At 35.0% G+C, this 23,250-nt stretch overlaps 2 protein-coding genes across 3 annotated transcripts in view; one reads left to right on the top strand and one right to left on the bottom strand.

The window, feature by feature from the left end:
* LOC128217278 (UDP-N-acetylglucosamine transporter-like) overlaps positions 1–2,751 on the top strand; it is a 28,311-nt gene extending 25,560 nt beyond the window's left edge. Inside the window, exon 5 of one of the 2 annotated variants that reach the window (XR_008258215.1) lies at positions 2,075–2,115. Coding sequence is in view for 1 of the 2 variants with exons in the window: in XM_052924311.1 (XP_052780271.1) it covers positions 2,075–2,719 (645 nt within the window). In the remaining variant the exon portion in view is untranslated. Of the gene's footprint in view, positions 1–2,074 lie in introns of both variants that reach the window. The other variant, XM_052924311.1, reaches the window with a different exon arrangement.
* Positions 2,752–19,051: 16,300 nt separating this feature from the next.
* The window catches only part of LOC128217583 (serine--tRNA ligase, cytoplasmic-like), a 75,690-nt gene continuing 71,491 nt past the window's right edge, over positions 19,052–23,250 (bottom strand). Inside the window, exon 11 of the mRNA XM_052924811.1 lies at positions 19,052–19,940. Coding sequence (XP_052780771.1) covers positions 19,783–19,940 — 158 coding nt within the window. The 3' untranslated portion in view covers positions 19,052–19,782. The remainder of the gene's footprint in view (positions 19,941–23,250) is intronic.

Below are 23,250 nucleotides of genomic sequence, written 5' to 3'. Positions count from 1 at the left end.
TACCATAATGAAATAACTTGCATGCACATTATAAATTGTAATATTGTTGAAATTTGGCTGCACGCTACTTATACGTTCTGATATGAGAATTAATGCGCTCTTACTCTCAAATACACAGTACCACAATTAATTCAATTGTTTTAATTTGCCGAACAGGATGAATGAATATCCAAAGCAATGGTTCTCATGAAGGATACCATGTTTAATTTAAAAGAAAGGAGCAGTAAACATGGTGTTTCTAACTTATGCGACGATAGTTGATCCCTGTCAATCTTTTATGCCCCAGCAGTCATTTAATATTTGTGTGTTTTTAGCTATTATAAACCTTGTATGTCTGGATATTTTGCCTTTTTTTCTCAACCTATATTGTGCGCCGTTAAATATACATTGAGCTTTAACTATAATTGTATACATACTATTTTTGGGTCACATAGTACCCTTACAATACAAACTATCTTCCTCGACCATGAAACCTTCCTTAGTAAATTATGACATTTTTTATAGAACTTTCTGTTAATTACAGTAAAACTGCGATTGCTCGAGGACGCCGGGGTCCGAGTTGAAACCTCGAGGGAACCGATGTTTCAAACGACCCGAGTTTCATTTTCCATTCAGTTATTAAATATCTTTCAGTGTATTTTCAGGTTGAAATCGTCAAATCGACTGTTTACTACGACACTGATTATGTGTTGCATTGTGGAAATCGCTCATATCATCAAAGGCTATCCTATACTAAATGTAAAAGAAAAAAACAATTATAAATGAATAATTATTCATTTTTATTTTTTTAGAAAAAGCACATTTTCTAAACAAGCAACATTTAAATATAACAGTACATATTATGGCATTAGTCAGATTTAAATTTTTCGCAAAATCCAAGATGATTGGCGCATCTTGTCTGTCTCACGAAACTGTTATAACTCATAATTATCTTCTCAAATACCGTTATCAACGATCATCGGTCATGCGTAAACAGTGATAAACGGTTTTTCACACCTTATCAAATTTCCTTTTAATTGTCATTGCAATTTTTCCAAAATTTTAACACCTAGCAATTGTTTGTTTATTTTGGAACATGCGTGTGGGAAAAAGTGTGAAATTATGACCTGGAGGGAGCCATATAAGGTTTTGTGCATGATTTGTATTATTTGGGACTGGCTATTATGCTCGACTCCTCAACTTATTTAGGTTTTGATGCAGCGTCAGTATATTTTATATGAAAATAGAAGGAAAAATGTTAGGGACAAAGCTCCAACCTCGAGGAACGCTGGTTCTCGAACAGCCGCCTGTTCTAACGACCACAGTTTTACTGTACTTAATAACTGTTCAAGATAGTAATATTAAACTTACATGATTGCTCAAAACAAGTAAACTGATGGAATGCAATACATTTGCAAATTATGTCGTGCCACACTAATCCAAAATAAAATGCCTGCTACAGCAGTTGCCAATAACCTTATTACATGCCTTTAAATTGCTGCCCCTTTCATTCATGACCCTCATCACTCAAGGGATTGCGCTAGTTTTAGACTTAGTTATCTTTGAAATTATACATTTGAAACACATTCACCATGGAAAATATGAACAGCATTCTTCAGCAATCTATTATCTGCTCCTAAAGTTAAGCTTTATCTTTGACAATATCATAATAAAATATAGTCTGCAACCTCCCAGGGCACCAACTAATGACCTACTTTATGTCAATTGGCGTACAACCCAACAAATGTTTATAAGCTGTGTTTTTCTTCACATATAGCAGTTGAGCGATTAAGGGCCATCATGTTCCTCGTGTTCTCTTGTGTACTTTTTTCTAAAGTTTAAGGAAAATGTTATTTTCAATGTCATTTTGGTGCTCTTTTAAAAAGGTTCAACCCAGAATAGTGATCTTTTATTACACAATATGGGAACCAAAACTTATTTTAAGAGCAGTGAAAATATTAAGTGTCATAAAAAAAGCATATTTAACCAAAAATTATAATTTATAAAAACTATTTTCCTGAGTTTAATAAGATAGTGAAAGTAATAATTACCAGAAATTTGCATATCTGTTTCATCAGTTATTTTTATTTTTCAGGTGACGTACCAGCTGAAAATTTTAACCACAGCAGTGTTTTCTGTGATTATGTTGCGAAAGGTGTTATCAGGTGTGCAATGGATTTCTCTAGTGATTCTTTTTGTCGGTGTCTCCATTGTCCAACTGCAGCCAGAGTCTGAAACATCGCTTGAAGCTAATGAACAGCGGCCATTGCTTGGCCTTGTTGCGGTTGTCGTGTCATGCCTAATGTCAGGCTTTGCAGGTGTCTACTTTGAGAAAATTCTCAAAGAATCTAAGCAATCCTTATGGCTAAGAAATGTCCAGCTAGGTTTCTTGGGAGCAATCATTGGAATGATAACTATGGAAATCAAAGAAGGTGATAGATTGCGCTTAAATGGGTTCTTTCATGGGTACGATGCGTGGGTTTGGTTAGTAATTATTTTGCAGTCGCTAGGAGGCTTGTTAGTAGCGATTGTTGTCAAATATGCAGACAATATTTTAAAAGGATTTGCAGCTTCAATGGCAATAGTGGTATCATGCATCGTTTCAGTTTTCTTTTTCGACTTCAAATTATCATTTCAATTCACATTTGGTGCATCTCTTGTCATGTTGTCTATTTACCTATATGGAAGATATGTTCCAAAACCAATGTCCCAAAGATTGGAAAAAATTTCAACATTGTGAGTACTAAAGTATTAAAAGGGCATTTATTTATATTTTGTTTTTATGCAGAAAATTTAGCGCTTATGGATTTTTAAGCTCACCTAAGCACAAAGTGATCAGTATGAGCTATTGTGATAGGGTGATTGTCCAACGTTGTCTGTTGTCAACATTTTCCTTCAAACAACTTCTCCTACTAAGCCACTGGAATAATATCTACCAAACTTCACAGGAATGTTCCTTGAGTGGTCCTCTCCCAGATTCCTTAAATAAAAGTGGTTCCATGCAGAACTCTTAATCAATAATGCAATGGCATCCAAAAGGAAAAACTGTGTTAATCTCCTGCTCTAAAACCCTTGGCCTGATTTCAAAATAATTTCACAGAAATGTTCCTGTATCAAATTTCTTCACCCCATGTTCATTCGTAAAGAAACAGAGCATGGCTACTTTTTATGTGTCTATATGGAAAACTTTGAAAATCTTCTCCTGGCCCGAATTAAAAATATTTCAGGAAATGTTCCTTAGGGGATCAAAATTTGTCTTGCCTGATCAATAACTTTACAAAAAGCATAAGTCCAATCATCACAAATATGGTTAGAATGTGTATGGGCATAATAACTAGGATTGTCGATAAATAGACAAATCGCTGTAGTCACCCAACAGTTATTGCCCTTTAATTATAGACATGTCTAGATGAGGCCGTCTTGTGATTTTTTTTGTCTGGAACAATATCATCCAAAAAATGGGAAAGTGGATCACATGAATCAAAAACTAGCACTCTAGCATTATACATTTGGTCCACTATTCATCAAGCTTAATCAGAATGTTTCCTTTTGATGAACTCTTGGACATATTTAAAACTTGGCCATATGTAATAAAAAATTAGGTCAATTAGACTTGTTTCGTCTGGAACCATATCATGGTAATGATTGGTCAGATCATGTTTAAACTTGGAAAGAATGTTACCCTTGATGAAATCTCACCCTATATTAAAGTACGTCGCATTGGATAAAAAATTAAGTCACTAGGTAAAATTTTGGGGAAAAAATAATATTGGGAACATACTGAGGCAATACATCTGGTTAAATATTTATGAAACTAATTCAGAATGTTTTTTTTTCTTCATGAGATCATTGACTAGTTTGAAGCAATGTCACATGATGTTAGAAACTAGCTCATTGTCAAATCTTTGAAAAAATCCTGTCCAAAACAAAATATTGGTAATGATTGGTCAGAATGTTCGCCTTATTCTTGGTAGACTTTAAAAGTGGGTCACATGTTGTCAAAAACATGTCAGAAAAATCCTTGCAACAAACAGATGAGCTATATCTGCTCCAATTTTCATGAAACTAATCAGAATATTTGCCTGAATGAAATCTTGGATACTAGATCATTAGGTCAAATCTTAGAAAAGACCTTAAGTACTTAAGAGGCTATATTTTTCAAATATTTCTGGTCCATTCTTCAAAAAACTTGATCAGAATGTTTGCTTTATTAATTTAAAACTGGTAATGAGGGGTCAAAAACTAGAGTTATAGGTCAAATCTAGATGCTGAACTATTTACAATTATTCTTTTATTTCAAACAATTGCAAACAGACTCATATTTCATATTCAGTGTTCATTTATAAGAATCCATCACTCTGCAGGTGAATTGCAAGTTTTGGTTGGAATATTTCCCTAGCACTTAATACCATTCCATATACATGTAATTATAAACTTTGCCTATTCAGGATGGAGATATCATTTATAAACAAATTTGCTTTTTATTTTTGCTTTTTGAAAAAAAATGTATGCTAATGTATGTTTTACCCTATAATACACTGTCAATGTAACAACAATTTGGGAAGGTTTATTGTACAGATGTCATAAATGTTAGAATGTAGATAACAGGTTTTGCCATGATTCTTAGGATTGTGTGATAAATAAATTTTACTTTTGATTGATCTAGTAGATATAGATCAAAGTTTGGAGTTTGGACTCTTAATTTAATATGTATATTTAAAGAAAAATACTTTCACCTTAAACTTGATATCAATTATACTGCCATCTATTGTTATTATTTGAATTTGTAAATATTTGTTAAAAAAAGTAGTTTCTGTTCATGAGATGTCACCTACGATATTCTCAATGTCTCAAGTTTTAGTGTTGATTTTTCAGTTAAAAAGAAACTCAGATTTTTCAATTTAACTTTTCAAAATGGATTCTTGACTTTTCTTGACTAATGGGCTGGTTTGTCTGATCTTTGTGGTTTAGTACAATGGAAAATTCCCTATCAAAATAAACTTTGCAAGTAGATTTTCCATTGTTATAGCAATTATTAAAGAGAAAAGTCGAAACCAGTGATGTCAAAACCACGAGAAATAGTTTGATATCACCATTTATCCATATACCAAAAATTGGACCAAATGACATATTGAGGTTAACTCTAGTAGCTATTGTTAACTTGGCTTTTTTTTAAAAACTTTCTAATTGATTATATAAGAATCCGTCCAGCGATCCAATTGGCAGAGACATAAATGTAAACACTAAGCAGTGGAAGGCATGCTGACTACTCCAGATAGAAGCTTTAACTATAGTGCAGTGTATTATACATGTTAGCCCAATAAAAACATCATTTTTGCTTGCGCCAAATTCCAGGCCGTAATTTTCAAATAAAATTCAATTCGATTTTTGAGCAGAATAATGTCATGTATAAATGCCAGTCATTAGTGTAAACACTTAAAGTGATACATGAAGTTTGCGCTGTTGTTTTTAGCTTGACTTTTCGAAGAATATGGAGGCTTTACTACACGCCCTGGCATCTGGGTCTGCTTCCGGTTAAAGTCTTAGAGCAAGTTGGCATTGTCAAAATGTTATTTTGCGAACAGTTTTTTTTGTGTTTGAGAGGAAACTTATCACCTAATCTAACTGTGGTAATAAAACGAAGGCAGGGCTCTTTAAGCGGAATGGTCTGCCCTTTGTTCCATTTAAAATGGTGAAAATATTTAATAGTTATCTTTGTTTTATAAGTCTTCATTTGAAGCAATATGTTGTCTTTCGACATAGCATTAATGACGTAATTTATCACATGGTACACACACACTGGTAATAATTCACACAATTATTGATAACTATCTTACAATTAGGTTACATAACACCATTTTATCCTATATCATTATTTGACTTAGAAAATCAATTGAAATCGCCCTTAAACTTTAACCGGACACAATGTTCCCTAAATTTTTAACCTTTGACAGGTTAAAGTTTAACGTCGAGTGGTGATTTTCACTAATTATTTCTTTACCCTTCACTCAATTGACTTAATACTTCTCACAGTTATTTAGGGCCATCACACAATTGGGTTACATAACAACATATTAACCCTAAAGTTTATTTACGCCCATTAAGACCCTTTACTTTGGCTCTGTAGATAAAAGTTGCATTTAGATTTTTGTAACACATGTGTCTACTTGGCAGAACAAGGTCATTTGCATGTTATTTGATTGTGAAATAAACCCATTGATTACTTGTTGGCAATTACCATATGAATTGTTACGTCAGTCATCAACCTGCCTATACACAACATCAGTGTTTCTAAAAGTTCTTAAAAGAATCTCAATCGGTCTTGGCGGCGAGTTGTACCGCACATTAATGTAATGATTTATTTTGCTTAATTTTTTCCATACTCAACAAAGGTTCACTCATGATTATTATTTTTTCGATCATATGGTATTTTTTAACCAGCCTAGACTATAACGTGGTAAATACGGTAGTTAGTTAACCAGCCTAGAGTAAAATGGGATCATACGGTTTTCGTCTGACTGATTTCATTTGTCATAAAACAAAACACACTTCTTTTAAGTGTCGCTTCATTTGGCGCATTGCAATATACTTCCTTGCACCTTTAACACTCTTGCTCTGACATCACACAGTTTACCATATGATCTGCAGCTGACACATTTATGTTATTATTTTGTGATTTTTAATACATGACTGTGTAAATAGATTAAACTCTGGCAGGTGTTTGTTTGGATAGCAGTTTATGGGACGTATATTAGCGTAATGAATAACCATTTATAATTGCCGATAATTCATGTAACGATTAATGAAATGAGTATTGAAACCTACCATTAAGCTTGTACATACGCAAACCTAATCATAAAAAGAGAGGGTTTTATTTCAGACGTGGAAAAAATAAAAAGGCAAACAATTTCCAAATTATTTGCATTATATAGTCAGCAATTGTGTCTCCTGTGATCTTACACTTGTTTGGACCGATTACAAACGTCTGTCAATAAGAATAAATTAAGTGTTCATTATAGCGAAACAAAGCACGGTCTTATTAATCTGATGGTTGTGATCTTGTCACTTTTATTGGGGTGTAAATGACCAACCAGGTTTGTGTATTGCAAATTTAACTGACTGCCATTTTGGACCGAAAATATAAAAAATGAACAAATTTCAGACCAATTTTTTAACCATTTTTCTGTTACTGAGATCTGTCCGGCACGGTAAAAATCTGTCCAGACCGGCAATTTGTCAGTTTTTAGAAGCCCTGCATAACATAGATATATAACTTAGGCATGCTTTTTAACACTTCTTTTATTGAAATAACTACAAAAAGAGAAAAATAATGAACATGCACTGTACAAAAGTACATTAAAATCCAATGTTTAAGACATTGCTCTTTTGCTCTTTAAAATGCTTAAAACTATTCTAAAAATTTACCTCAACGAATGTTATTTGAATTTCCTATCCACAAAAACACTAATATACATAGATCCTGTTCACACAACTGATCAATGAAAAACATGGCAGAGAAATGTAGGACTATACATGTATGATCATTTTGAGGGCAATTTAAAATATTTCTAAAATATAGCTGAAGAAACAAAAGCTTGGATATTATTTTTTTCAGCTGTGCATTTCAATGTGTAACCAATTTAAAGTGTCATGCCATAAATACTGAGGGCACATGCATGTTGTAATCCGTTCACACAGAAACCCTCAATACAATCACTGAATCGCTCATATTTTTCACCCCAAGTATTTTGAAAAGGAAGCCAGTACAATTGACAAGTCTATTTTGCCACATGTGTATGCCATTTGAAGCTTTCTTACTAAATATCAATTTTGAAGGAGCAAAATAGTTTTGATTTTGCTCACTCCTGATGTAAACTGACTAAAAAGTGATACCAATCAAAATGGACAAAATAGACAATCATTTTTCATAACTATACAGCATTTATCCATCTTTACTGAGGCTGCATCATGTTTCAATTAGATTTATTTTGTTTTCATTTTATGGTACATTTATTGAAACTAAACAAGCTCCAAAGAAAAAGACATTTCCACACAAATGAAGGCTTATTAGCTCACCAGAGCATGAAGTGCTCAAGGTGAGCTATTGTGATCGGTCTTTGTCCGGCGTCTGTCCGTCCGTCCGTCAACAATTGCTTAAAAAAACTTCTCCTCTGAAACTACTACGCCAAATTTAATGTAACTTCACAGGAAGCTTCCTTGGGTGATCATCTACAAAAATACAACAAGGGATCATGATTGATCATCAACAACAGCAACAACAAAATGTTAAAATCTGATAGTTATGTAAAGTTTACTCTTGAAGCAAGGGCAGCAAGTCTTGCTATACGGTCTTCCTTTCTGTTGGAGATTCCACTACTTTCTATTTTAGTAACAAGGGAATAGATTTTAAAATTTTATTTAGTCTTCAACATAGTCACTCAGACTTTTCCATTGAACTTCATGTAGATTATTTTAAAGCTACAATCTTATCTTCTGTGTGGATAGTAAATAAGCCTTTATGGATTTTTAAAGAAAAAAATGATTTTGAACATGTGAAGGAAGGTGATGTTGACATAGATGGAAGAAGCAATGATATTAGTGGAAGGTTCTGAATGTGTTCTGTTATTTGATTATTAGAGCTGTTTATTTTAGCAGTTTATTGAATTTATTGGATGGTGCACTGTTTGTTGTTTGTGTATCTATACTAAAAGTTCTCTAAGTGTGCAAGCAATTTAACATAGTTTTGTCAGTCTGCAGGCAATTGAAAGAAGTCCTGTGTGTGTGCAGGCAATTGAACAAAGTCCTGTCAGTGTGCAGGCAACTGAAAAAAGTCCTGTCAGTGTGCAGGTATCTGTACCAAGTGCTGTCAGTGTGCAGTCAATTATCAAGCCCTGTCGCTGTGCGGGCAACTGAACAAAATTTTGTCAGTGTGCAGATACGAGAATCAAATTCTGTCAGTGTGCAGTCAATCATCAAGTCCTGTCAGTGTGCAGGCAACTGAACGAAATCCTGTCAGTGTGCGGTCAATTACCAAGTCCTGTCAGTGTGCAGGAAACTGTGACAAGTCCTGTCAGTGTGCAGGCAACTGTGACAAGTCCTGTCATTGGCCAGGCAACATGTTTGATTAGTATGTTTTTCAATATTCTTTGAGAACAAATATCAAGCTATATTGATTACAAAGGTTAAACTCTTTTACTCAGGTGAGCGATTTAGGGCCAATACAGCCCTTTTGTTTTGTGATAGTGTGGCCCACTATTTAGTATATATTTTAATCTTGTTCAAATGTTTTACACTTCAAACTTGTTGTTCACAGTTCTGTTCATATTTATAGCATGTTATTATAATTACAGGGGGTTTACATGCCAGTATTAAACTCTTAAAAACATCTTGTTTGTGTTGTGTCCTATTAAACAGGATAGGTGCATTCAATCAGGCTGAACTTGCATGCAGAATATGTGAAACTTAATTTGGATCATCATTTGTTTTGAGCATGGGAGTTACTTGTCATTTAAGGTCCTCTTGTGAAATTTGAGGACTCTCAATGGCTCATTCTAGTGTTTTATTAGGTCACCTGAGAACGAAGTGCTCGAGGTGAGCTATTTGCGAACGGTCTTCATCTGGCGGCCACACGACTTATAAATGATTGAAATCACGACTGTCAACAAATGATTGAAAGGCATCTTCATTGAAACCATCAGGCCAAATTTAATGAACCTTCATAAGAAGCTCCCTAGGATGATCGTCTACAAAAATACAACAAGATGTCTTGTTTGACCTACAATAATTAATTAAAAATGGCCAACTTCCTGTTTTGCTTTTTAAAAAATATTTGCTCTGAAACAACTGAGTCAAATTTATTGAAAATTCACAGCAAACTTCTTTGCGTGACCATCAACAAACATTCAACAAGGTGTCATGATAGACCTTCAACAACTACATAAAAAAATGACCTACTTTCTGCTATACATTTAACCCATCTGAAATATCCCTTTTCTCTTGCTATATATAATATACAGCAAAAACATTAATACCTGCTTAAACTTATGAATTCTAAGGAACTATTTGATGGATTACGTATGGTTTAATTGTAAAATAAGAAAGTTTTATGCTAAGTAAAATTTCCGTATTGTTAAATTCTTGTAGTTAAACTATTCACTTAAAGTAAGGGGAGCAACATTTAGCTACATTGTGTAGGTAATTATTATGTCTCCCCCATTCATGGGGAGACATTGTTTTTGCCCTGTCTGTCAGTCTCTATAATGTCACACTTTGTTTCCGCTCAATAACTATAAAGCGCTTAGACCCAGGAACTTCATTCTTGGTATGCTTAGTAGATGACTCCTATTGATTTTGTGATCAGTAGGTCAAAGGTCAAGGTCGCGGTAAACGTAATGTGAAAAAACGGTTTTCGCTCAATAACTAAAGATCCTTTGGGTCCAGGATCTTCATACTTGGTATGCTAGTTGTTCATGACTAGTAGATGACCCCTAATGATTTTGAGATCAAAAGGTCAAGGTCGCAGACCCTTCAGGTAAACAACGATATGTTGGCGATGACCTTAAGCTTAAAAATGGGTTCTGCTCAATAACTAAAGGACACTTGTAACCATGAACTACATACTTGGTATGCTAGTTGGTCATGACTAGTAGATGACTCCTATTGATTTTGTGATCAGTAGGTCAAAGGTCAAGGTCACCATGACCTTGAGGTGAAGAAACGGTTTCCGCTCAATAACTGAAGAACGCTTGCACCCTGGAACTTCATACTTGGTATGCTAGTTGGTCATGACTAGTAGATGAACTCTATTGATTTTGAGATCAGTAGGTCAAAGGTCAAGGTCGCCGTGACCTTGAGGTGAAAAAACGGTTACCGCTCAGTAACTAAAGAACGCTTGCACCCAGGAACTTCATACTTGGTATGCATGTTGGTTATGACTAGTTAATGACCCCAATTGATTTTGATATCAGTAGGTCAAAGGTTAAAGTCGCTGTGACCTTGAGGTGAAGAAACAGTTGCCACTCAGTAGCTAAAGAACACTTGCACCCAGGAACTTCATACTTGGTATGCAAGTTGGTCATGTAGTTGACCCCTATTGATTTTGTGATCAGTAGGTCAAAGGTCAAGGTCACGATGACCTTGAGCTGAAAAATGACTTCTGTTCAATAATTGAATAACCCTTGTGCCCAGGAACTTCATACAATACAAACTTTGTTTACATTTTTTCAAGATTAATCAACAACACTTTCTTCTCTTCCTCAGTAAGTTAATATATATATATATATATATATATATATATATATATATATATATATATATATATATATATATATATATATATATCGTTCAAATGGAGCTCAAAATCTGTAAAACTAATGACTTCACATTTGGTACTAGATCAAATACCAGTTTGAATCATATTTAGTAACAGACCAAGTACAAGTTTGAATATAAGCACATTTTGATACTGCTTTTAATATAACATATTGTTGGTATATGATATGAATTTAATGGTCATGATTAGTAGATGACCCCTATTGATTTTTAGATCACTGATCTTATGCAGTAGATGTTCACTATTGAATATGGGTGAATAGGCCAAACTTCAAGGTCACTGTTGGCTCAGGACTCTACAGTCCAAATTTCATGTCCATCATTGATTAATTCTCAGCAATGACCACACAATTAGGGAGACAAGCACTTTAAAACAATATCTAGTTATGAATTATATAGTCATGCATTGGAATTATGTCTTCTCCTATAAATGGGGAGACAGATTGATTTCTACAAATGAAGCGCATGTTACATCAAGCTCGGTTCAAGGTCAAAGTCACGTTTAGAGGTCAATAGCCATTTGGCAATATTTTGTGTCTGTTCAATATATATATATCGAGCTTCTTGAAGGATTTTCAAATAACTACACTCAAATGTTCACTATATTGAGACCATATGCAGAGTGCATGCTTCAACCGGCTCGGGTCAAGGTCAATGTCTCACTTACAAGGTCAAAGGTCCTATGAATATAACATGTCAGTATTTCATGTTCACTCCATATCTCTTAACTGCTTGAAGAGTTTTGAAATATCTGGCCACAGATTTTCACCATATAAAGACGACATGTGGAGCACATGTTAAAACCAGCTCTGTTGAAGGTCAATGTTACGCTGAGAGATGAAAGGTCATATGGCTATATTTTGTATCTGTTCCATAACTGTTGAAGTTATTAACGTAAAAGGCTTTTGAATTAACTTGCAGCAAATGTTCACCATGCCCCAATTTCTCGAAACTTCTTAAGTCCCTTATAACAGGATTAAGCTCACTATATTTGTATTCCAATAATTTGCATAATATCTACTTCTTTAAGAGTTTTTATACTTAAGATAGGAGTTATGTTTATGATAATCAAAATTAACAATATTTCATTTATCAAAATTCAATTTCAGTATCTATTTTGACTTATTGAAATAAACTACTTAAGCCTGTTAAGCTTAATAAATTTCGAGAAATTGGGGCCATATTGTGACGTCATCATGTGCAGAGGTGGACAATCGTCTCTAAACTGTCTTGTTTTTGTATAATTATTAACTAATAAATAGATTTAAAACTCTATTAATTTAGTTCTTCAAATTAGTACTTACTAATGTTATTGTTGTTCTTTCAATAAACTTATAGGTTTAAGTAATTATTGATATTTCTTAAAATCATAGAATGACTATCTTTCACCCAACATTGCATGGCCACTATACTGATGTATGAAAACAAAGTATAGACTGACAACTTCTGTGAACAAGAAAATGTTGATTCATAGCATTAAGTTGGCGCGATAAAAAAAGAAAATGCAATGAAAAGTTTTTGTGTAATTCAATGATAAAATATTTAGCATTAAATGAGATTTTTTTCACTATTTGCTAAGGGAGATAACTGCATAGGATAGGAAATTGTAATGGTATCATGTAATTTTCAGGTATTCAGAGAAAAGTTGATATTTTAAATTATTATATTCAGAAACAATATACAGGGCTGTTATAATTTTAGACTTTTATATGTATTAAATTTTACTTTTTTAGCTGGACTGTTAAAAAAAAATGAGGAGGCGTCTGGTTTAAGTTTTAGGGCAAGTTGGCATTTTCCCCTATAACTCCAAATTATACCCTTCGTTTAATTTACTGGATACTTCACACAGTTGTGCAGGACAATCACACAATGAGGTGACATAACTCTACATTATTCCTTAATTATAAATTCTGGCCCCTGATTGACATAGGAACGTCTTAAAGGGTTTAAGTTTTAGGGCACATTGTGTCTGTTTAAATTTTATGGGTTCGGGTGTTTACCGAGGATAGCCGGGGAAATGGGACGTGTTTTTAGCTCGACTATTCGAAGGATAAGGAGAGCTATACTACTCACCCAAGCGTCGGCGTCAGCGTCACCCCTTGGTTAAGGTTTTGCGTGCAAGCACACATGGGTTATTATCTCAGCAACTACTTGAGGTATTGCATTGAGACTTTATACAATGGTACTCAACCATCCAACCTACTTAATTAACCAAGTTTGATAACTCTAATTTGTATTTAATGTCAAAAATAGGCCTTTATTATTTGACTTAGAAATTCTGGTTAAGGTTTTGCGTGCAAGGACACATAGGTTAATATCTCAGCAACTACTTGAGGTATTGCATTGAGACTTTATACAATGGCACTCAACCATCCAACCTACTCAATTAACCAAGTTAGATAACTCTAGTTTGCATTTAATGCAAATAATAGGCCTTTATTATTTGACTTAGAAATTCTGGTTAAGGTTTTGCGTGCACGCACACATAAGTTAATATCTCAGCGACTGCTTGAGGTATTGCATTGAGACTTGATACAATGGTACTCAACCATCCAACCTACTTAATTGACCCAGCTAGATAACTCTAGTTTGCATTTAATGCAAATAATAGGCCTTTATTATTCGACTCAGAAATTCTGGTTAAGGTTTTGCATGTAAGCACACATAGGTTAATATCTCAGCAACTACTGGGTGAATTGCATTGAGACTTTATAAAATGGTACTCAACCATCCAACCTACTTAATTTACCAAGTTAGATAACTCTAGTTTGCATTAAATTCAAATAATGGCCCCTTTTTTATTCAACATAGAATTTCTGGTTAAGGTTTTGCATGTAACCACTTTTAAGTCAATAATGCTTCAGCAAATACATCATGTATTGCATTGAAACTTTACACACAGGCTCCCAACCATTTAACCTTCTTATTTAATCAAGTAAGATAACTCTATCTTTCATATTATATAATTTTTGCCCCTTTATTATGCGACTTAGAAATTCTGGTTAAGGTCTTGCATGTTAGCACACATAGGATAAAATCTCAGCAACTACTTGATGTATTGCATTGAGACTTTATACAATGGTATTCAACCACCCAACGTAATTGAATAATCAAGTTAGATAACTGTGTTTTGCAAATAATGGCCCTTTATTATTACCCTTAAAAATTCTGGTTAAAATTTTGCATGTAACCACATTTATGTTAATATATCCGCACATCATGTATTGCATTGAAATTTAATCTAACAGTGATCCACGCATGTTTCGCCAAAACTTTTCAATCCTTCACTGAAAAGTGGCGGAATAGTCAAGCGCGCTGTCTCTGTGACAGCTCTTGTTACCTTCCAGATGGCCACTCAGTGCCGGTTTAATGCAGTGGTTTTGTGTTCGCGCCAAATATAGCGGGGAATGGGTCATACCTAGGGTGCCTGGCATTTGGCAGGGATATTACCAGCAGTTTGTCCCAAGTCTTGGCTGGACCGAAAGTCAGTCACCGCTATTCCCCGGCCCCTCGTTACATTTGACTGGTGCATTATTTAATTGACTTAATACTTCACACAGTTGTTAATGCCATCACACAACAGGTTACATAACTCCATATCATCCCTTTTTACAAATATTGGCCCGTGATTGACTTTATTTCTTTTCTATTGCTTTTGACAGGCACACAAAGTCAATGTCACTAAATGGTTGGTACTGAATAACTTTAGTTTATAGAAATAGTGCATAGTGTTTATAGAAATTCCCTTCTGTGGGGTTGTGTTTGGGGCTCCGAGAGTCATGGTCAAGGTCAAGGTCACTTTTATTAAAAATAGAAACAAGCAAAGTACAAAATAACTTAAGTTGGGGTCGACATATTGTGACTCAACTTGGTAAATAGGAAGAGTTTATGGAGACCTTTCATGGCATTGCGTTTTGGGTCCCTAGGGTCAAGGTCACTGTTAACTAAGAATTGATAAACATTTGTTACCTTCTGTTGTTATCTGACGTATAGACTGGTCGAGTGCACCAAACCACCCTTCGTTTGCTACACTTTAGGGTTAAGGTCAGCACACTGTTAATAAAAATCCCCATCAGTTAAACTGAATCTCACAACGAAAGCTGAAGTTCTTCTGTCAATCATGAAACCTGGGTTCGCCACATTGAGCAATTCTTGTTTATGTTTTAATTTGACGTTATTTTTATTGCTTTTGACAGTCACATATTACATAATTGCATTCATTTCTAAGAAAGCAACCTTAAGTCGTGCCTGCTGTCTTATGACAGCTGTTGTGATTGTCCAATGTCCATCATCCAGCAACAGCATTTTAGAACTTTTCAAACGTCATCGCACAAGCCCATGTTTTATAGTATGTAGCCTCAGGTAGTCGTCCTTGGGTCAAATGTGGTCCCGCCCCAGGGGTCACATGTTTTCTACTTACTTACATCTAATAAGAGGCCCAAAAGGGCCTATGCTCTACTGGCTGGGTTTGTGTGGTCAACATCACTGTTTCGAAAAGAACCAACCTCTTTTTGATATCTGAATACTGTACAAGTATACAATCAAAACTGAAGACTGTATCATGTTCGCAAGCATTTTTTACACAAAAGCATTTTTTATACTATCAAGGCCCATAATCTAATCATTTCAAGGCCCATAATCTAGGCATGCATGGGCAAATCTAGCTGGTTTTCGAAAGGAACCGAGCTCTAATGGATATCAAAATACTGTACAAGATTCATCGAGATACAATCAAAACTAAAGACTGTATCGTGTTAACAAGCATTTGTTTACACAATAGCATTTCTTTATACTATCAAGGCCCATAATCTAGGCATGCATAGGTTAATCTGTTTGGTTTCCAAACGGAACCAAGCTTTAATGGATATCTAGATACTGTACAAGTTTCATCGAGATACAATCAAAACTGAAGGCTGTATCGTGTTAACAAGGAATCGTTTACAGACGCACGAACGCACATACTACACACATTACCATCGCATAAGCTCTTCTGGCCTTTGGCAAGTAGAGCTAAAAACTTAAAAATCTTTGTTTCTGAAACCGCAATGCCCAAACCCTTGATAAGTATGCAGCCTAACAAAGTGGCCTTTACCTAAATTGTTCAATTGTTCCCTGTGGTCAAAGCTGGCCATGCCCCGGGCTCAAAGTTTTCTTTATACTTACTAGTATATAATAAAATGTTTGAACGTCAAGGCCTAGACCCTTGATAATTGGTATGTATCCCATATAGAGGCCATTCACCAGGATTTTTTTTCAAATTATTTCCTTGGGTCAATGCTTGCCCAAACACGGGGATCCCAGGATTTCTAAATACTTATAAAGTAAACATTTAAAAATCATTCTCTCTGAAACTGCAAGGCCCAGACCCTTGATATTTGGTATGCAGCCTCATATAGTTGTCCTTGACCAAAATTGTTTAAATTATGTCTCTGGGTAAAAAACTTAGAAAATCTCTGAAATGCAAAGCCAAATGCAATAAAACTACACAGGAAACTTCTACTTAGGTGACCATCTTAAAAACTACAACAAGGCGTCGCGAATTTAACTAATGCACAGAATTCACTTTTAATACAAGCTTCAAAGGAGAGGTCCAGGATTCGACTCCAGCCTGGATCAATTTTCATCCACCGCCGAAAGTTGAAGGGGATATAGTAATTGTAGACATGTTTGCTCCTGTGTGTTCGTGCGGGTGGGCATGCATGTTTTTGTCTTGGCTACCCGGAGCATAACTTGAAAAGCATTTAAAGTATTCACTCAAAACGCCCTTCATTGACAGAGGAGTCAGCTCTCCTTCGACACAGAAGTCGTAAACAGGAAACCCATGGGAATATGCTTAACTGCTCTCGACATTAAACACTTCCAATATTAAACTAGACAAAGCTTCTTACACTCTCAACTCCATAGGTTTGTGTCTTGACACTTACCAATTGCAAAATAGTCCTTCTTACACTCTCTGTCCTTCAATGGGCTCCTGTCAAGTCAAAAACACGTCCACTTCTAAAACACAGTTAGCAACAGTGCTTAATTCACATTCAATGGCTTCACTAGTATATATCTTTGATGTTAGAGCATCTTTTTTTATCAATCTTAATTTGCCAACATTACAATCATTGACATGGGCATATTTGCGAATTGTTACATGATGTATGGCGTGTGGTTATATTGCAGACGATTGAATTATAGCTGCAAAATATATATTAGTAATATTTTGGTGCTTTTTTATCTACAGAATTTGTGGCCATGTTCATGTAGCTATGAATCAAACAAGAAGGCAGATATTTATATAAAGAACAAGAGCTGTCACAGTATGTGACGAATGCCCCCGAATAAGACATTGAACTATGAACAAAGTCAGTACATGAAAAGTTAATCTTGCCTTTACGTGTCAAATACATATGGCAATTTATTTTAAATTGCCTCTGAACATAAAAAAATACCACCCATACTTATTTTAAAATCTGTCCGTACAAAATATTACAGCCCGGACACGAGAACCTATACTCTGTGTCCTTATATGCAGCATTCCATTTTGAATAAACACTAAGTGTGACCTTGAACTTAGGGGTAGGGACACGGGTCTTGCACGCGATAGTTGTCTTGGTATGTCGAACACATGTGGCAAGTCATTTTAAAATTTGTCCATACAAGAGAAATTAACAGCCCGGACAAGACAACCTATACTCTATGTCCTTATATGCAGCTATCTATTGTGAATAGACACCTAAGTGTGACCTTGACCTTAGAGGTAGAGACACGGGTCTTGCACGCGACACGTCGTCTTGGTATGTCGAACACATGTGGCAAGTTATTTTAAAATCTGTCCATACAAGAGAAAGTTACAGCCTGGACACGAATCAATGAGCCGGACGCACAGACGGACCATCCCACATATCGACCTTTGTTAGGTACTTTGCCATTACTCCCATTATAAAAATATACCCACTGAAGCCCTACTGACCCTAGCTAACCCTACCCAACAAGGTCTACCCAACAAATTTGATCTTCTATAAGTAATGAAGGAATTAGTACCCAATATATACCCATTCGTGTGTGCGGACGGACGGACTGATGGTCGGATGGAAGGTGCAATTTTAATATGCCCACCTTTGAGGCATAAAAACACTTTTTCCATGTTCCATGATAAAATGTGATAGATGGTGTGTTTTAAAAAATGCAAAATCTAATTGAGAACAAAGACTTTGTTCAATTGCCTGTACGCCGACAGGACTTGATACAGTTGCCTGCATACAGACTGGACTTGATACAGTTGCCTGCACACAGATATCACTTGATCCAGTTGCCTGCACACTGACAGGACTTTGTTAAGTTGCCTGTACACCGACAGGACTTTGTTCAATTGTCTTTACACTGGCAGGACTTTGTTCAATTGCCTGCACACTGCCAGGACTTTGTTCATTTGCCTGTATACTGACAGGACTTATTTCAATTGTCTGCACACTGGCAGGACTTTGTTCAATTGTCTGCACACTGACAGGACTTTCCTGCACACCGACAGGACTTTGGTCAATTGCCTGCACACCGACAGGATTTAATACAGATGCCTGCACACTGACAAGACTTTATACAGCTGCCTGAACACTGACATAACTTGAAGCATGTGGTTGCTAAAGATGCCATCCCAGAGATGGAATTTAGTTTTCAGCATAAAGGTTACCCACAACATTTGTGTGAGGCCCAAATGACCTCATTACTGGTTATTCTATAAATAAAGAAAAACAAATAACAAGGTGATTGCTATATTTTTCATTTAACAGATGCAAAATAAATACAATACAGTGAAAGTATTCTTATTGTAAGATTGAGGCCATTTCAATAATTTTAGAACAACTTTTAAAGACATCATATAAATCTTGCATCATGACTTAAACACAATGTTGGAACATGTTTAACCCTGGACAATTGTTCTGCCACAGACTTGATGATCTCCAGCTTTCTTACAACCAGAAGTAGGATTACATAACTAGATACAGCTCATGTATGGCTAGGATTTACAACCTGAAATAAGTAAAGGACTTAAGGCATGACATCAATTTGACTAAAACCTAGAATCGCAATTTAGGCAGAGATATTTAAAAAAGAGAGTAAAATCTATGTTATATTGCTATATCTTGGCTTTGCAGTTGACATACCAATACATTGTAATTATTTAAAGTCAATATCAAACAAATGAAACTCGCAGTTAAGCTTTTCAAAGTAAGATAAAATTGACTACTGAGAAAACACATTCAAATTGATATTAAAGTCACAATGGTCATGGTTCACACAATAAAAAAGGTAAAATTTAAACTTATCAATTACATATATTATTACATATAACAACAGGTCAAGACATGAGTATGTAAGAAATTATAACCAACTGTGCTCTTCCAAAAAAATCCTGTGAAATAACCTTTCAATTTAAATCATCATAAAAGATTCATGACAAAATAGCATTCATAATTTTGCCCTCCATCAGTTGCCCCCAATGGCCATGTCCTTGATCCCATCTACAGGGGCGGTCCCGTCCCCTTTACCCCCAACCTTTTTTTTCCCGCCACTTTTCTTCTGTTTCTTTGCTTCCTGTTCCTCTATTGGGGCCGGTCGCACAAATGGCAGCTTTTCACTGTATTCTGAAATAGGAAATTATGGTATATAAATCTATTAACAATCTTACACCGAGTTATATAAGAGACATTATAAAGTTATCAAACAATACAAGATATGGATTATGATCTTCTACGCGACAAGACATTGCCCACATTCGACATAAAACTCAATACAAGAAACACTCGTTTGCATGCTACAGCGGGACAGTTTGGAACTCTTTACCAGAAGGAATACGTAAATCGAACACGGAAAATACATTTAAAGCCTGCTGCAAGAAGTTCTTTTTACATCATCAATTGCAAAAACCGTTGTTAGAATTGTACGCATAATTCCATGACTATTGTTTTTACATTATATATATCTCGAGGAAGGTGTTAAATACATGTGTGACTGTCGTACTTACTCAGTTAATAAATTTTAATGATATGATTTGTTAACCATTAGGTACAAATTGATGTATTGTTCGGCATTGATGTTATAATTAATGTATTATATTCATGTTTCTTTATGTTTTCGTATAACATTTTAATACGTACCCTTTTGAAATAACATAAATTTATGCTTGCGTTTTCATTCTAAGCATTTATGTGTGTGTGCGTGTGTATGTTCTTTCAGAAGGCCACATTGTAAATAAGTCGTGTGTTATGTTTGTTTATAATATAATGCCTATGTCTTAATGTGTTACCTTCTTTAAATAAAGTTATTATTATTATTATTATTATTAAATCAAGCTATATTTCTAACCAGAGTATCATTGCACTTCACTGGCACAGTCAACAGTACACAACAGTTTTATATCTTGGCTTTGCTAGCATACCAATGATTAAAACAAATGATTGTAAACAAACAGTCATTGATAATTATTTTAAGTTGAAATCAAACAAATGACCCTCTTGAATGAAGCTTTTAATTACAAACAAACTTAATTTTTGTGTTAAAGAGTCATAATTCTGATGTTGCAGGGGTGGTTCATCTAGTGAATGATCTTAACATGACAAGTAACATTGTGACCTTAAACACTGTCACCCAGTTCCATGATGACTGTTTAATAATCACTTCAGCTATTGTGTATGTTTATGAAATAAACCAACTATATATTATTGTTAAAGGTGCATAACTCTGCTCTTACTGGGGCTAACTCATTCAGAATTTAATCTGACATGCACTCAAATCCTCAAGCTTCATGATGATACAATAATAACTACTTATTGTCTGTATACAATTCATCCTAACCATCACCTTTTCAGATAAAGCAACTAGATGCCCTCACAATAAACTGTTTGCCCAAAAGGGTGCCAGTCTTGAGTAAGTTGATTGACTGTGAAAGATATCTGAGTGAAAACTTTTTAAAGTTTAAAGGCCACAATTGTTTTGTACTATTTGTATAGTCAGGCCAAAATCCAAGTGATCAACTTTTAATACTTTTTAAAGCTTCAAAGGATAAGTCTTGGTCAAATACTTTTGAAGTATAACAAACTTATTACGTCTTGATTTTACAACGCCACAGACATACCGTAAATGACTGGGTATAAGACGATAGGGGGTATTAGACGCAGGGAAAAAAAGAAGAAAACTTTTAATCTATGTTTTTGGTTAAAAGACGCATAGAAAAGATTTCAAATCGTCTGGCATTTTCGGCCACCATGTTTGTTGACAGTGACAAAATATATTTTTTTCGTGAAAATGGCGATGGTTATCTTTAAAACCATACAATGATAAACTGTTGAGAATGAAAAGTTAAGTTATGCAAAAGCCTTATATTGTACGGGTTTGTTCTCAAAATGTCAACACCTACAGAAAAGAATAAAGTACTGTTATAAACTTTCAAACTTGTACCACACTTATAGACTGTAAGAAGCAATAATCGTACAGTTATACATTAATCCTGCATAGCAATGTCCATGCTCTCCACGAGATCCTCGTGGGTATAACTGTAAGTTATGTGACGTCACACAGTGTGACTCTTTGATCTAAAGCCGATAGAATGTGTTTATTCAATTCAATGCATGTTTAAAATGGTGTTTTAAATAACTTGATGAAGGATTTACACTTATAGGCGTAATAAATAAGTCAATGACCATTGATAAACAGGTTAAAAGCAGTCGAGTTTTTCACACCTTCTTGTACAACTGACAAAAAATATTTTGACAGTGCCCAACTTTGCTTTTTATAAATGCAAGTTTAATTATTGTTCAATTCAATTTATTATTCAAAATAATATTGAACAACTTTAATCGAAAAATATTTTTGTTTAAATTATAAACGTCTTACGATATACCGTATCCCGATCTTCAACTGCCGTTTTAACTCATATATACTCGATTGATATGACGCGAGTAACATCCCTTTCTACATAAATCTAAACAAACTCTAGGCTTGAAATCGACCTCAGAAAAAAGTTAAAAAAATTGTTACTGGGTATTATACGCAGGCATTTTTTTGCATCGAAATCTGAGGGAAAAAAGGGCGTCTAACATCCAGTCATTTACGGTAATTTTGTCCTACAGCATAAATATCAAACAGGTGCAACACTTCCAATTTTGAACTTGTCCAAGCTCCCTACACACTCCTTCATTTAATGGGCTCCTGTTCTGTCTCAAACAATAGCAATGACAAACTAGTTCAAGCGTCTAACACTTTCCCTCACTCAATAGGTTCCTGTTCAGTCTTAAAACACGTTCATTACCAAACTAGTCCAAGCGTCTAACACTTTCCCTCACTCAATAGCTTCCAGTTCAGTCTTAAACACTTTCATTATTAACCTAGTCCAAGCGTCTAACACTTTCCCTCACTCAATAGCTTCCTGTTCAGTCTTAAACACATTCATCATTAACCTAGTCCAAGCGTCTAACACTTTCCCTCACTCAATAGCTTCCAGTTCAGTCTTAAACACGTTCATTATTAACCTAGTCCAAGCGTCTAACACTTTCCCTCACTCAATAGCTTCCAGTTCAGCCTTTAACACGTCCATTATTAACCTAGTCCAAGCGTCTAACACTTTCCCTCACTCAATAGCTTCCAGTTCAGTCTTAAACACGTTCATTATTAACCTAGTCCAAGCGTCTAACACTTTCCCTCACTCAATAGCTTCCAGTTCAGTCTTAAACACATTCATTATTAACCTAGTCCAAGCGTCTAACACTTTCCCTCACTCAATAGGTTCCAGTTCAGTCTTAAACACGTTCATTATTAACCTAGTCCAAGCGTCTAACACTTTCCCTCACTCAATAGCTTCCAGTTCAGTCTTAAACACATTCATTATTAACCTAGTCCAAGCGTCTAACACTTTCCCTCACTCAATAGCTTCCTGTTCAGCCTTTAACACGTTCATTA

Source organism: Mya arenaria, chromosome 14, assembly GCF_026914265.1.
Source record: "Mya arenaria isolate MELC-2E11 chromosome 14, ASM2691426v1".
Taxonomy (NCBI): domain Eukaryota; kingdom Metazoa; phylum Mollusca; class Bivalvia; order Myida; family Myidae; genus Mya; species Mya arenaria.
Note: the sequence above shows the minus strand (reverse complement) of the source record. Positions and strands in the feature narration are given on the sequence as shown.